This window comes from Bombus vancouverensis, chromosome 9, assembly GCF_051014615.1.
Source record: "Bombus vancouverensis nearcticus chromosome 9, iyBomVanc1_principal, whole genome shotgun sequence".
Lineage (NCBI taxonomy): Eukaryota > Metazoa > Arthropoda > Insecta > Hymenoptera > Apidae > Bombus > Bombus vancouverensis.
This window is the reverse complement of record NC_134919.1, coordinates 8,525,284-8,542,323: the sequence shown is the minus strand read 5'-3', so window position 1 is coordinate 8,542,323 and position 17,040 is coordinate 8,525,284. Positions and strand designations below refer to the sequence as shown.

The 17,040-nt window shown below is 33.2% G+C and overlaps 1 protein-coding gene across 10 annotated transcripts in view; it reads right to left on the bottom strand.

Annotated features, from left to right (window-relative positions):
* The window catches only part of CASK (peripheral plasma membrane protein CASK), a 263,280-nt gene that overhangs the window by 12,344 nt on the left and 233,896 nt on the right, over nt 1-17,040 (bottom strand). For 7 of the 10 annotated variants that reach the window (XM_033346211.2, XM_076621758.1, XM_033346216.2 and 4 more), the window contains 2 exons: nt 4,803-4,832; nt 267-504 (listed from right to left, as the gene is read on the bottom strand). In XM_033346211.2, the coding sequence (XP_033202102.1) occupies nt 267-504; nt 4,803-4,832 (268 nt within the window). The remainder of the gene's footprint in view (nt 1-266; nt 505-4,802; nt 4,833-17,040) is intronic. The other 3 variants (XM_076621760.1, XM_076621761.1, XM_076621765.1) reach the window with 1 other exon arrangement.

Genomic DNA, 17,040 nt, shown 5'->3' with positions numbered 1-17,040 from the left:
ATCTAATGGTTTAGTCTCATTTTCAGGAAGCAAGCGATCACTCCGAAGAAATTGGTCAGTTTGACTATTATACTGACATATGTATAAAATTTTAGTTTTTCAACTTATACATACATATAAACGAATCTTTTTCTTTAGCATTCATTGAAATATGAATCATTGGACATTTGGTCTGTTACAAGTAAAAGTAATATTCTCTTAAAAAACAACTAGCTTGTGCGCTCATCTACGAATAAACTTGACCACACCAATTATTCAATTGTTACCTTGTTCTTGCTTGTTCTTTTCCATTGCCATGTAAGCGATACGTCGTTCCTGAAGTTCAGGCGAAGGGATCAATCCCGCGGAACCGGCCGCGTTATCCTTCTGCGCCTGCCACCAATAATGATCGTCCTTGCTGATGATCTGCAGTATATCGCCGGTTTTAAACGCGATTCCAGCTTGTGCGCACGGTATCAGCTCATCTTCCAACGGATCATAGTCGAATTGTGCTCGAACGAATATCTGTCGGTGCAGAAAGATTCAACTATTAGCTTTATTTGTCGCATTATTCAACGAGATCATTTTCGATTGGTCGCTGTATCAGTGATCCTATATGAAATCGGTGAAATGACATCGAGAGTTCTTGACACTGCTCAAAAATGTTACTGTGACGCGAAAAGGGAGACAGAGAGGAAACAAAATGAAAGAAAAATAAAAAAGAGAGATGATAACAACAGTTTAACGGTGCAGAAAATTGGTATCGTGACATAGTAATCGTACAAATTGTGGGTGGTGGTGGGGTGACACTTGACAATTTTCGCACTCAGATCACCGACACCATTTAGGTTAATAGAGAATCACATCGAAGATAAATTAATCGTTGGCCTAAAACGCGTCGGCGAAACGTTCGTTCTACGACGTTATCGATCGCTGTGTCGATGCTACTTACGTTAGCCCAGGTTATGCTATCGCAAATTAATCGAACCACTGCGAAAAATAAGCGAAGAATGCGACAAACGCTAAGCGATTTGGCGCTGGCGATAGTTCTTGCAGACAGCATGTACACTTCGTTTTAATGAAATAACTAGTTTGTTAGATTATTATTGTTGGTTCTATACCATTCCATTTCTTTCTCCGATCTAGTTTGATAGCGTTTGATGCGTTTACAGCGAGTAAGCGCAACGCGACATAGGCATTTACAACGAGATTTTGTACTCAGCTTGAATTGCTATCAGCGATCGATGCGTAGCACGAATCATTCACACCTTTGAAGCATCGAAAAACACTTTACGAAAGGGGATTTTTCATTGTTTCCTTATGAACATGACGGAAGTGAAGGGTTTCAATACTTGATTCGACATAGTAAAAAGTTCACCTTCAAATTACAGTGTAATGTTATAATGAGTATTATGAAAGACATTCGATAATAAAATATTCGGATACTTCTGCAATTTTGGTAATGCAATCTGCGAGTTAAAGTAAAATAAGAGTAACATATTTCATCAAATCTATATGCATATCTGTAGTAGGTATAAAAATATTTTAGTAGGATTAATAATAAATTCTTTTCATATAAATAACATATTGATTCCATATCGCGAAAAAGCAAACATAAAATTCTAGTGTGTATTTTTAATTAACGAAACGTTGCAATTTCACGAGAATTAAAATTTTATTAAATTTGTTCAATCAAAATGGTATTCGCAGGCCGATTTCTGTATCTTTATGTATTCAATAAATATATAAGAATTAAATTCCAAATACGAATTAAAATTATATTGATCAAAAAACAAGTAAAAGAATTAATATTTGTTTAATTCGTGTGCGAATTATTCCAAACATTTTTATCCAATTCGAGCAAGGACAGAGCACGTTTCAAAGCTCAACGATAATTTTTTAATCAAATTTTTCTTTTATCTTTGCTCGTAGATTATATTACAAAGTTATCATATCCAAATAACATCTTTCTATTAAATACATTTTACGATGATTATGAATAATTACACGAACGTGAACTTACAATAAATTCCATTTTCACATCTGTAATTATTGCAGAAGCATAAATCTCTGTTCGTAAAGCATTTGTATAGTAATCACACGCGGCATTAGTTCATAATTATTAACAACCCATTAGGAACAGAAGAAAAATCTATTAAATCGCATTGAAAGTCTGTCAGGTTATGAAAGTCTATTAGTGACCAGAAATGATCGATTGATTAAAAAAGCTGTCATCCTATATTTACACGTACGTTCGCAGATAGCGGGTCGGATCAAAAAGTTGAACGACACTAGAACGACAGTTATACGATTCTCGTTGTCATTATTAAATCGTATTAAAATCAGTGCAACGATCGTTCATCTAGCGATGCATATATATGAACAAAGTGACTCGCTTCTTTTCTTTCTGTACATTCATTCTCTTTTTTTTTTCTTTTTTCTTTTTATCTTCGACAATAAGCTGAAGCACTAGATGCTGCACAGTAGTACGTACACAGCACACCGACACACACACGCACGCTACATACGCACACGTACACGCTTGAAAAATGCGCGATATGCAGAATATGCATTCGGGCTCTACATTAAAATGTGCGAATAAGACATACGGCATACGAAGGAATAGAATAATAATGCTGAGTGACAATAAAAATGGCATCTGACTTGCGGCGCGTATCATTCGCAATCGAAAAATATGCCGACGATGATTCATAATGAATTCAAAGGGACGGTGGTATGTATAGTGAGTAATGAAATTCGTGTGTTTATATGAGAAACCAGCCCTGCACGAATATCTCTGCTTCCGAAAAAATGGTTTTTCAGGTCATCTACCATAATTCTAGCGCGGCTCTGTACGAATTAATTGCGTGAATTTCGACCATTGACAATGTTTTGGCATTTTTGTTTTTCTCTTTTTTTATTTTGGCGGATGGAAAGCATTTGAGTGGCTGAAGCATCGAACCGGTCGAATTATCAATGGATCTATAGTCAATTAACGAGAAAGTCTTTTCAGCTGTTCGTTGAATGCATCTTTTTAAATGATGCTTATTTGATGGGAAGTATGAGCTCTTTATATGGTTTAGGATACGAATTATGTGAGTCCCTTCAGTGTATACGTGGGTGAAAACTACTGATATATGATAATCATGCATATTCTATTAATTTGAAGATGTTTACAGAACAAATAATGTTTTTGGTTATAGATGTTCACATAGAAAATTTTTATAATTATCATTAATTAGAAATGCATTGATAAATTGATAAGTTGAAAAGAAACAGTTGATCAAGAATTCATGCTATATATCTGTAGAATTAAAACAGTTAAACACTCATTATACAATTCGTTTGGATCATTTATGTAATTTTTATAAGTTTGAATATTAACGAAAATCTTCATACGTATCCTTTTATTAATTTTTAGAAAATAATATATGTGGTACATAACACAATGGTCACAACAACGAAAGCTGGCTAGCGCTAAATGAAGAATAACATGATGTTTTTAATAAAACAGAGAACCTCGAGAAGCAATGAATTAAATCGATATCATCTAAATCAAATTATACGTATTAAAAACTTAAACGACTTTATGACAGATGGGTAATTTATCGTTCAAACAACATGTATTTTGCATGAAATTACGCGAAATAATTCTGAAACTTTCAATCGAGAAACTTTACTCATTTCTCGTATTCGTTGAATAGTATTTTATAATTCTTGAGCGTTACGTTCAAAATAACAAAGATTTTCTTACATGACCGATAGATTTCATAGGAGAAAAATTTCGTAGGAAAGTTTATAAATTTTGTATATTTTTATATTCGCTATAAAATTAGGGATTGGAAAGAGATCGAGGATTAAGCGTAAAGTATATAAGATAGTCTAGATGAAAGTTGAAGAGTGAAAAAAAGTCAGAAGAGATTGGTATATTCGTACAGGCCTAGTCTCTACAGCTAAATCTAATATGATGGTTCAATGGTCGCGCAATCATCTACGCCTCTCAGTGACTACGAGGCTCGCCATAACAGTGTTTCGTTGCATTAGCAGTAAAAAGGAAGACTCTCGTGTTTAGGTGTACTAGACGAAAGAGAAAGATGGACATGGAAAGGTGAAAAGGAAAAAAGGATAAGGGTTTCTTTCATGAATGTAATACGCGCTCGAAACGTTTTTTTTTTTTTTTCATTTAAATCACATCCAGAAACCTAGAAAGATATTGAACTATATAAAACGAAGAACTGAAAAATGCAGGGAACGAATGAAGTAAATAGAAGCCTACTTTCTTGCCATTGCATATGGTATGATGATTGAATGATCGTGCAGCTTGGGTCTGGGTAAATTGCAGACTTTCAAAGAAATTGTTAATTCACATATATGAATCCTAATATTTCGCTGCGAAAAACATTTTTAATATCTTCTAATCAAATATTTTCTTTGAAAACTCAATATCAAGCGTACCGATATTGCACGTATATATATTATACATAACTATTTATCTCAAAATGCACAATCAATAAATAGGTATATGTGACTATATTGATTAGTTGTTAAATGGCACGCTAAGATTATAGCAAGAAAAGAAAACCAAACTCACGAAGGGAAATGATTAAACACACGATTAACTCACGAGCAGTGCCTCCACTTTCGGAGCGTTTAACATTGACGTATCGTTCAGAACTTATTTACTCAGACTCACACCGCACACGGTACACAATATGCGTGTGTTCAAACGTAATATGTAATGTGGATATGTATATATGTATGATAAACGCATAGCCTTCTAACTACAGCAGTCCAATCACACCAGATCAAGTGGCGGTACTTACTAACACTGGCAGAGGCTTAATCCTGAACAACTAGAGCGTTGAAGAAACAGAAAAAAGGAAGATCGATTAATTAACATGTTCATCAAAACTTGATCTCAGGCTGAATGTTCGAATTCTAGTTTTTGTCATTTTTCTTTTATCTTTCTCTTTCTCTCACATTCCTTTCTGGTATAATTAAGAACAGACGCAAGAAAAAGAAAAAGAAGAAAACGAAAAGAAAAGAAAGAACACCTACTGTTGGGATGTCGCGCGCGTCAACGCTTCCGAGATTCACGGTGCGCATTGCTGTGACACATGCAGTATCCCTTCTAGCTCTCCCCTCGAACTTGTCGAGCCGTGAAACTTCGTATAATCGATTTGTTCGATTATACGAAAATAATCGAGCTCGTAACTTCGCGACAGCCAAAAGCGTCACCAAGATGCGAACTGGAGAACCAAAGACTACGGTACTTTTCGTCGTTTCGTAGGAAAAATCGATTCTTTTTCGTTACATCGTCGAGAGTTATCGAAACATTTTTTGGTTCAGTTTCTGTAAAAGTCCGTTGATCGCTACAGATCTAAAGGTGAAAGACACGACAAATAAAAAGTATCTCGACGTAGTAGTTGAGATTTATAATCGATTTTCCAACAACGATCGAGCAATGTCCGTTTTGACAAGCGTCGAGCAACGTCACAGTTTACTCACGTTCGAAGCTACGATATTGGGCGGTTAGTCACGCTGTTTGCGGCTCATCTCCGCAAAGACTTTACAGTTACAATGCGGCCTGTTGAATAATCACTCGTTCAAAGACGGTTTCTTTTTTTTTTTTAGACTGTACAAGTACTTCTAACGAGAAAAAAAAAAGATGAAAAAAGTGACAATGTCTACCATACACATATACTTCTATAGAAAAAAGAGGAAACATTAAACGGCTAGTGTATGTATGTACGTGAGACGGTGAAGCATAAAGATAGACAGACAATGAAGGCATTCTATAAAGACCAGTTTCATAAGAAAAATCATTTTCTATTTTCATATACACTTTATTCGTAATGAACCATCGCACTTCGTTGTATCGCGCGAACTATTCGATATTATTGAAATAGTAGTATATGAACATGAAACTGGTCTGTAAGGAACCATTGATGAGGGCAAGGAGTCTCAGGAATTCAAGCCGCACTGTTCTAGAAAAGTCACTGCGAGTATGGCCTCGCCCGATTTCTTAACAACGTTCTCGAAGGATAGTGCACGGAGAAATGATGATCGAATGGCTGCCGGCGTGCATCGGAAGCTATGTTCTACTTTAAAGAGAGCTAAAAAAAAAGTGGATCAGGAAAGAATAGTTGACGAATGATAGGTAAATAATGGGGATCCGGGAAGAAAGGGAACACGACAACTTCTACACAGTGACATAGCAGGTACTGCACTATCGACAACTCGTCTGGTGGACTGACTGCTGCTGACGCTGTTGAATTCTCTCTGCTTGATTTCCATTGGAACTGCACTCTACCATCGAGTGTCTGGCCAGAGGGTTCCTTATTAGGGTAACGGTATTCTTGGCCTTGCATCTCGTATGTGCAAATGCAAAGAAATAGGACGCGCACTATCAAGCAAAACATCGAACTATCTTAACACGTTTCACGATGGTCACGTAGAATGTACATCTTTTTCATGTTAGTCTAGTTTAACCACTGATCACCTAACAATACGCCTTTTCTAATTGGTATTCTTTTACAGTTTTATAGTATCTTCTTATAACAATCTTTTCTAAGATTAATTTTGAATAAAAAAAAGAGCATGTTTCATAAAAGAGCATGTTTATCGTTATGAAAGATACGTAAGTTATAATGTTAAAATTTAGTTCATACAGCCGCGTGACTTAATTGATTCTCAAACTAAGGGGATGATATTTCTAAAAATCGAAATTGGAGAATTTGCAGTTCCAATATATATGAAATATATTTACTGGAGGAGAAAGGAAAGTATAGACTTTATATTCAAATTGTAAAAAAGTTTGCGACTGTAGAAAGTGATGCGATTTCAATTGATTTTAAACTAGTTTCAATCTGCTACGTAGCAGATATATTTTTATATAATCGATGGTTAAATGAAAATATGAAAAAGACGTATATACTTCTACATAATTGGCGTGAAATATGTTCAGAAATCGTGATACGAATTTCTTGCATCCCGATTACACGAGAGATTCTAATTACTGGCGTGGAAATGACAAATATCGAGTGCTGTAGGTTTCGAACTAAAAGCTCCATTTACAAGGTAGATTAACACCGAGAAAGGCATATTTTACATTGTTCCAGATATTTTTCATTTCCAAGCCAAATTCGATGTATAGATTTTAATAGTGAAAATTTTCATCACTGATCCAACGTTCGTAATTTCGTTCACTGTTCCTTTGCGGTACGTCCCTTCGGGTTGCTACCGTTCAGAGGTTCAAGCTGTACATACGTAAGATAATAATGTTGACGCGATGGATGAGGAGAATAGGCTAAAGACACAGAGACGTAACAGTTACCTAATTTGGTCCACGCATACTGCAACAATTTGTGTGGGATTGGCAATTTACAAAGGATCGTAAGTTAATGTGTAGAGCAGGAAACTTTTAACGAGCTTACGGCACCGAATGATTCGTAAAATTCAAATTTGTATATAGCGATCGAATTAACGAAAGGAAAAATTAATACAAAATAATAAATGCTTTAGCAGTATCGAACTCTAGAAATAAATCTCTCAATTTTTCACTTTCCTTCTTTCATCTCGATTGGCAGGTCCTTCTCACCGTCTTGTCAGATCTTCGATTATAATGGCGAACGTATAAATAGGGAAATTATCACTCGTAAAATCAACTAATTGCACCGTGAAAAAATTCATTTTCCCTTTCGTCTACAATATGGGAGTTAAAAAAACGTTTCTTGCATTTTGGACAATTATAAACGTAAAATATAGAATGTAAAATATAAAATATAGACTAAAAGAAAATACAATTTCAAATTTCTATGTTTAAATAAAAAAAATGTTAAATTAAGTTGAACTGCTCTATTTATATGCTCGCTATTGTAAATAAAATCTCAGATCTAAGAGATATTGCCGTAACCCGTAGTGATAACCATGGACAATAGATCGGTGCACAGGGAGAACAACACGAGTAATCATAAATTTCAGGTAATAATATATATATATATATGTGCGAGAGGGATCGGAGTCCGCGCACAGTGGTCGTCGTCTATATATATATATATCTACGACAAACAGAGAGAAGAGAAATCACGTTGGAGGTGACGTGCGACGAATCATGATGTTCCAGCAGTTCGTGCTTTATTATATCTTCGTACAATGCACCGCCGCAATAATACCGCTGTTCGTTTTGTCGCCGCCGATGACGGGTCTCTGCTTTCGCGTCCGACACTATACGTAACAGAGAAAGATCACTTCCCAGATACAACGTGTAGTACAATTCGTTTTCTTATCGTTAACACGAGAGAGAGATGCCCACCGGTACAAACGACCAGGGACACTTACGTTTTTCTTTTTTGCGCTATGCCAGCTGAACGAGGTCCACCATTGATATTGGTATCTCTGGGACTCAGAGACTGACACAGACTTAAGCGTATTACAAGCGGGTATATGCATGGATCGTTAGGGGTTTCGTAAAAATACAGATCGATATTGTAAGCGCGATTGCTTAAAAACTGCGGCTTGGTTAAGTGTGAGTAATATGTTGCTGCACAAAACAGGAACGATTAAGTGTTAGAAAGTAGTTAAGATTCGTTTCGGACACCGAACGTCGCTTTTCTTCCTTGCGTTTCGCTACTGTAATTTGTGAAATAATCACATATATCTTTAAACAGCTTAGATTAAAAATTAAATTTTATTAAATCAATTTAAAAATTATTTTGAATAGATTTGATTACTAGCGTGAAGAATTTATATGTCTAATAATTGAAAAATAAAGTTGGTAATCAGTTTGAGTATTTGAACGTTTGCCTGTTTTGTGCTGGTCCATTTAGTATGATCGGAACGACATAATAATCGAGATAAATCTTACATAATAGAATCCATTACATTAGCAGGTTTTACTTACACATGTAATAATCGATAAACTTTCGAATTTCGTGTAACATTTATATATGTATGTATATGTATATATAGTACTTTTCGACACAATTTACAATGCTTTACAAAATCTATCTCAATCAAGCCGTCTGTACACATGTAGATGACATGGCCTCACCTCGTGGTGATATTGCAATCTCTTCATGTTGGATAATGAAACAGGATCGCTGGATCAAACATCGAAACGACATAGAGCTATATACATGTACAAACTATGTACAAAAATCGAGACATAAAACATCACGCTTGTAGCCGCGAAATTAGGATTTTAATCGTACTGTCTGTCAAGGGAACGTCGATAAATAACAAAATTCCAATACTCTTTTTTTTTATTTTGAAGACCCGACTAGTTCGTTATGGAATTCGGTAAATATCAGGCAATTTTTGGTTCTAATCTACATTCTTTAAATTTTTAAAAGGTAAAAGGGTTTCGGAAATATGATGAAAAAAAAAAAATAAAAAGGATATTGCAAGCAAGAATATTTATATTGGGTGTGTAGGAATACTTTTTATGGATTATAAAAAAAGAGATCTCGATCTTGGACACAATACTTGATTTATATTATATGTTAAACATTTAGTTTATATATTTAAAATTGAATAATTCACTGAATAATAAAATACCATAGTTGATATTGTTTGATTCAATGACGTTTACTTTCAAATTTTGAGCTATAGTCTGTATGTTTGAAGATATGAGTAGCAAATAATATAAGCAATATTTTTAAAGATAAACTACTCTGAAAAATAAAAATACATTGGAGTATTACCTCTACTTTTTTAAAGGTAATATTATTGAACATATTCAACGTATAAATCATCGAATTTAGAATAAGAAAATATTATCTACCTTTAACCAATGAAGAGCAGTTTTATAACAAAGTTTTATAACAAACGTTTAATATTTTTCGAACAATTTTTCAACGCATCTTATCGCCAAAAAATGAAAATTCACCTAACATTCGTATCGAATTCCGTCGCGAACCAGCGAGGTGTAAGAAACATAAGAATTCACAAATTATCTAAGTTCTCCTATAAGGCAATGATCTCGCGTTATATTTATTTCATGCTCGTGTAAACTAAAATCAAAAGGAAATTAAAAGAATTGCAATTCACGTGACAATTAATCAAGAAACTATTGTCTGAATCATCGGACCACGTAAACGATCTGTATTGATGCGTTCCGTCCTTCAGGTACGAGAAACGTAGGAGCTTTTACATTACAATAATTTGTTTACAGCAAATCGTCGTTATTGTTGTTCGCAAAACTGATCGAATCCCCTGAGATTGTGTTAAAATGCAAATTTACGAAACTTAAATTGGTGCGGATAGAGAACGTAAAACTCATCGTAAGATTGGCTACCCTCAGCTGCATGTTTAGAGATGTTTGCACATTCAGTGACATTCATCTGGACATTTCTAAGTAAGGAGAATCCGCTCGTGTTGAGGATGCGAAATGATTATGATTGAAACGCGTGTTGCCATGACTTCAGGTATAACAATGATATTTCTACGATACTCGCGTGTTTATACCAAGAAAAAATCAAATCGCACTACTTGCTCGGATCGGTGATTGATCATCAGATGACTCGCAATTTGTCAAATTTATTTCTGTAAAATTTGATTTATTTTATCACCAAGTTCGTATCTATCAATGCTGATAACTTGTATTGTAATTTACGATTTCCAAAGTTTCACTAATAATATTAATTCAATTGTGCAAGCTGATTCAAAAGTAGCTATATTTCGAAGTTGAAGAATTAAGCTACAGATGAGTGTTACTTTTCATTTTTATATTCCATCATGTTATTTTTATACGATTAGTTCACTAGCTTGATATTGAAATTTATTTCAAGTATATATGGCGTTGTTGACTTCAAACATATTAAAATATTGCAACTCTTATGATCTTTAGTTTCTACATTATAATCGTCGGTATAAAATTGTACTATACATATATTGTACCATTGCCACATAAATATTTCCTCCAAATTTCATACATAGCTTTATCAATCAAATTTCAGAATTTCTAAATTCCCAGATAATCCTAGAATTTTTACTTTTTCCAATTCAGACTTTAGAATAACTACTTGCGAAATTACACATCCATATATACGATATTCCTATGTGTCATTTTTTTCAATTGCAGCTTTTTCAATAAGAGAAGTCATTAACAGCTAATGCTCAATTTTATTCAAGAAATATTTTATAAATGGTGTAGAAATTCTCTCTTGCTTGGATCTGAAATTTGCAGATCCATAGCTGTATAAACTAACGATTTAAAAAGAATAGTTTCTTCCACATAAATAAATTCAATCACCGATTCGAGTATGCATCGCGTCGTGCAGGAAATAAAAATGTCGGGAGCGTTCAAATGTAATTCGCGCGATCGAATAAAATTGTTCGAACGATCAAGATCGAGAGAAATCGCACAGTATGAATTAATTAAAATCATGATGCAAGAAAACTATAGTATATAATATATACCGGTCAGAAAGGAAAGCTTTCAACGTTTGCAAAGATATCCTTCATGCAGGTGAGGGTATAATGAGGGGTGTAACAAAAGCTTCTTTACGACAAAAAACAACAAACAACATTCCAACACATGTTGTAACGAAAGGTGCATTCCTTACGAAACTTGTCCGCAATAATATTACTGTCTACCAGAACGAATGTGATTAACCCGACGTTATGGAATAACAGACAAAATAAAAACAGAGAGAGGAAAAGATATAAAGACAGACAGAAAGAATAATAAAGATAAAGATGAGAAGAGAAAATATTACTCAAACAGAAAACAGAATGAGAAGGACTGGAGGCAGATTGTCCCACTTTACTTGACTAATTTCATTTTAAATCATTTAGCCTCTACATTTAGAAGAACAATTTGGGTAAATTTTATGTTAGTCGAAGAGAAATAAATGATGTTATTTAAAATTGTGTAATCAGTGATGTATAGATTTGCTTATAAGAGATTCAACGTTCGATAGCTTTCGAAATAACTGCTCAAAAAATTAAAATTTCAAAGAAACGTTTCGTTCTCCTCTTTTTAATCCATTAGATCGCGTACTGCGATAATTACGCAACTTTAATACTGTTTCGGAAATATATCCCTCGAATGAGAGCAGTGACAAAGGTATTTAGGATGGTCACGTGAAATGGAACGCACCGGTAAATACGTAGGGATAGAGAACACAGAACGAGAGAAATATATAGAAGGGATCGAAAGAGAGAAACATGCAAACGCGCCGTGGACTCGAAAGCGCCGACCAAAGCGTTTTGTTACACCGCTCGACTATTGAACTTTGCCTTCTTTTCGCCTGTTTTCGTCTGCGTTTCTATTCATCATTGCTTTCTGCTCTTCTTCTTCCTCGTTCTTTTTTTTTTCATTTCGAATTTCACAGGTACGGATTGCGGGATCGCACTTAATTATCTTCTATCAGTGAAAATGAGACTCGTCCCTGTTTCGTCGTTTCGCTGCTTTGCACGTGAATATATGTAATTATGAAACGAAACAAGGCGCAAAATTCGGAATTCGTCGGCCGCGACTCAGGACTCTGCGTCCACGTTGAAATACCGACACGCTTGTATTAAACTGCCTCGACGTTGTCTCTATATGGTGCCCATGAATAGTTGACTTATGGCCAGTTATGAGACAGACAACGAGCTAAGAATTATCTACCGTATCTATGTTCGCGATTTTTCTGTCTGCACATCTATATATGCGTTCTGTGTATTTTTCTCAACAGGGCGAGACGTATTTCGTGATACTTTTTTCAAACAGTAATTTTTCTGTGATAAAATAAGTTTAAAATGTAGAACAGTAATGTTTCTTGGAGCCTAAATTTTAGAACATCAATAGGCAAATCTTCGATAAGTTCTTGTTCGGACGATCAACGTTAACCTTCTTGTTTTAAAGTGACTTATCTAGAATCTATTCAGTCTTCAATATACAAATATAAGTGCTAAAGTGATAAAGTTCACTTTTTGTCAATTTCTCAATTTTGATACACACGTGATTAATGTTCGATACTTGGGAAACAAATAACTTACTTATTATAAGTAAATTTATTTATTCTTATAAGATGATATAAATAATAATAAATTCTAGGATAAATTTAGAAAGTTGTGTTTCTAATATTATCAGTTTTGTGCATTTTTTAATTAGCAAAGTCGATCGGTGTGATTTCTGAATGATCAATATGTTGAAATATTTGCAATTCCCTGTATGTTTGAAATCTTTCAAACAAAGTTATATTATACAGGCTGCTATGAAATAATGATGAAATATTTTAAATTGAATGGAAAAGGACAGAGATGACGCAATGGAAATAAAGCTCTAGTTTTATTTTCAAATACAATATTTTTTTTAGGTAGATAAGTCATTTTAATTGAGGAAGGCAATATTGCTATATTTTGACTGAATTGGATGTGTTGCTTAAAGAAGTAATTTGTCACAGCTTTGTGTACTAAAAATGGAACTGGTTCGGTAAGCAATAAATATTGACGCCTCAAGACGTATTGCATTATTTATTGCCTAGTCAAAGCTACCATTAAGCTTGGAAAAGTGTGTCAGACTACTACTTTGTTAAATGCAACCCATTGCTCGTTTATTAGAACGAAATATAATGATACTTTGCGGAGAAAATTGATAAAAATGATCCAACAAAAGTCAATTTTTTTAAAAAGGAAGTTTCACGTAAATAAAAAGTTTCATACACTTTCCACTTATTTTCAGGAAAATCACCCTTTGTATACGTATACGATGAATCACGTCGCCCCCTGTTTGCGCAGTTATTCTACGATAAATCATCGGTTTATTTGGTGCCATAGTTTTCTTGGTGTTTTTCAAGATTGCAGCATTTGCCGACAACTTGTAGAAATGTAGTTCTTATGAAATTTGAATCTTAAGTTTATTTAAAATTTTTAATAATAAAGTAATATTGTTAATGAAATGAAAATGAGAGATAGATCATTATTACGAGCAGTAAAATTTAACAAATCTGGTAGATATAAAGAAATAAAGATTAATAGTAATAAGTCTCAGCTCTCTCATTTTGTGTCAATTCAATTTATATAGATAAATAAATGTAATATTTATTAATAATTATGAACCTAAATTTTTATCAAAAATTCTGAATAATTTAAGTCGTCCTATATTTATGCTAAATGCAATTAATTGTTCGCACAATAATTAACAAAATTTCTTTGTATAAATTACGTTTTCGAAATTACCGATAAATGTTACAAATTTGAAACGAAACTAAGAAAACCGTGAGATGTTTGAATATGAGATTTAGCGTAGAATAACTTGCGAGATAACGTATGTTATGCGATGCTGGGTATTACTTCTATTAAGCTCATATTTTTCAACATTTCCCAGAAATTTTAATTATATCGTCTCTATACGTGGAAAACAAACTCTGCATTAAAAAATAATATAAAATTTCAGGGTCATAGTTTCACGTTCATTTCTGAATGTGATTGTGTGGTATAATTACCTCGTAAATTGTTTGTATTAGGCTCGAAAAAATTTATAGTCGAAACAAGCATTACAATGCATTTTAAAACAAATATATACAAGGACTAAATAATTATTATAAACGATCAGAAATATTTAAAAAGTATGTAATCATATGCTTTGTATATTTAATACTTCAACACTCACTCAGACTAGTTAACAATTAATATTGTCTGCACTGTGACGTATAATAAATATCCATCTACCCAGAATCGACATTGAGTTATAGTCAAACTTTTAAGAGAAGAGGAAAGTTCGTCTTTCCCTTACATATTTTTTCATCGCAAAATTACTTTCCTCCGTACTCTATTTGAAATGAAGCAGTTAAATAACAAATGTATAAATATTGTATACATACATACGTAAGTATATGTATATTTGAAGCAGAAAAAGGAAGGGAAAATATTCGTGTTTATGTGTATGTGTATATATGTATGTTCAAAATCCTGCGCTATAATATGTATACTATATGTATATCGAATTATATATCTCTAATTTCTAATTACGCAAAACAAGGATGAACGTAGTAATCAAACGTTTTAATTAAAAAATCACATGTAAGCTGAAATCGAATGGCATTTCATGTTTGCGAGAAACATTCCTTCTAATTTCGCGAAATACTATTCAACCAACTGATAAATTCACGATTTTGCATGTGTGTGCTATTCAAATATAGCTGAATAGCATAGATAACGCGTAATTTTGCAGATCGATAATCACGACGTGATTAATCGAAAGCAGCGTGGGAAATTCGTAGTAGCAAAGTATGTTTCACTTTGCGTTAAACCTAATCATCACAAAGATAAATCACGTGAGAAAACAAATTATTCAACGATAAAAGTTTGAATCTCTGTTGATGAGAGGTCATTGGGTACTGAAATAACATCTATCTATATTAAGCTGAAAAGTGAATATTTCTTGTTTTCGTACATTTTACGGTTCACATATAGAGAAAGAAACTGGAACTGGAATTATCGAACGAAGCATACCAAACAATTTGCGAAACGTGATAAATTAATATTATTTGATAATGTGAATAGGTATTATGATCATTTTAAATTAAAATTTCTCTCTCCGATATGTGAAACGGTAAATCAAGCTCGCTATAAAAAATTGATCGAATGTGTAATGGATTTAAGTGTTTTTTGTGTTTAAATAATATTTTGAAAGTAGACAATGCAATAAGTGTATATGTTTATGTGTGTGTATCTGTATTCCTTTAAGGAAATCAGTGAAAACCTCCGTTTAGCAGTTTCATTGAATAATTCATTCAGTTTACGCTCACACGTCAAAGTGAATTTAGTTTGGACAAGTACATTTGCAATGGTGGACGAAAATTACGTTATTTTCTAGTGGAAGCGACAGTTGGTATAGAAAGAACATTGTACCTATTCAAGCCCGTTCTTTTCATAGTTCGTTAGCAGATGACTGAAAACCTCATTTGTAGAGGGAGAAGAAATGGCTCAATTAAATCCTAGTTAGCTTCATTAAAAAAATCTGCATTATGCTTGCTGCTTCCCGCGCACCGTTCATAATGAATTTATAACGTTATCTCGTACTCCGTATTAGATACCTCATTTTAACATTAATTTCACTCTGTACGTGTGAAGTAGAGTTACTATATGTATATATATTGATTTTATAAACGTAATTTCCTAATATGAGATTATTCTCGTACTTTTTCGGTTTATTGAAGACAAAATCCATATATTTCATTAGTTTCGAACATACAATTTCATAAAAATTAGTTTGGAAATTAATTAAAGAAAAAATTAATGAAAAAATGTATTTTCATCTAGGTATAAAATTTTAATAAAACCATTGTTTTTAGAACATTTGTTAAAATATGAATTGTCTGATAATGTAATATATCGTTTAATTAAAAGGAGAAAATAGATCATAATTAATTTTAATATAATTACGATATATCTCATTTTAGATAGTAATGTTATATATTACAAAGAATTCGCAAAAGTATCAGATATCATTTCAGATAACTACATTTAATAATTTGCACGTAAAAAACTTCGGAGATATCAAAATTGAACAGCAATCTTTTGCATTAAACCTCCACATTTGACCCAGTTTCGATTCTTTTAGCAATTCAATTTCCAGTACATTGAAATTCGATGAAATTCTATCATTTCTTAATGCCTATTGGTTCATGAAATTCACATTTATTGTTCTACTCTCTGAATTTTACTTAAGTATAGAGCGTTAATGTCTATGGATTTCTAACGTCAACGAAAATATTAGGCGAAACCATAAGTAATTTCCAATTAACTTATCTCACAGTCAACTAATGCATCGATCATTTGTTAGTATAATACAGTTATTATTAAAAAAAAAAAAAATAAAAATGAAAAGAAATTAATTCACACAAAGTAGGCAAAATTATGATACAAACGTTATGTAATACTATAGTTTCCATATTCTAATGCGAACTAGATATTAAGTCATTATCAAAACTATTGGACGGACGAATATTTTTTAGAAAGGATTGACTTTATTTTCAAATATCATTAAAAAGCTATTTTACCCTGCTTGCGAACATTTTTAGAAAAACGAGTCGGTTTGCTTATCTTAAATGCTTGCTATGTCTATAT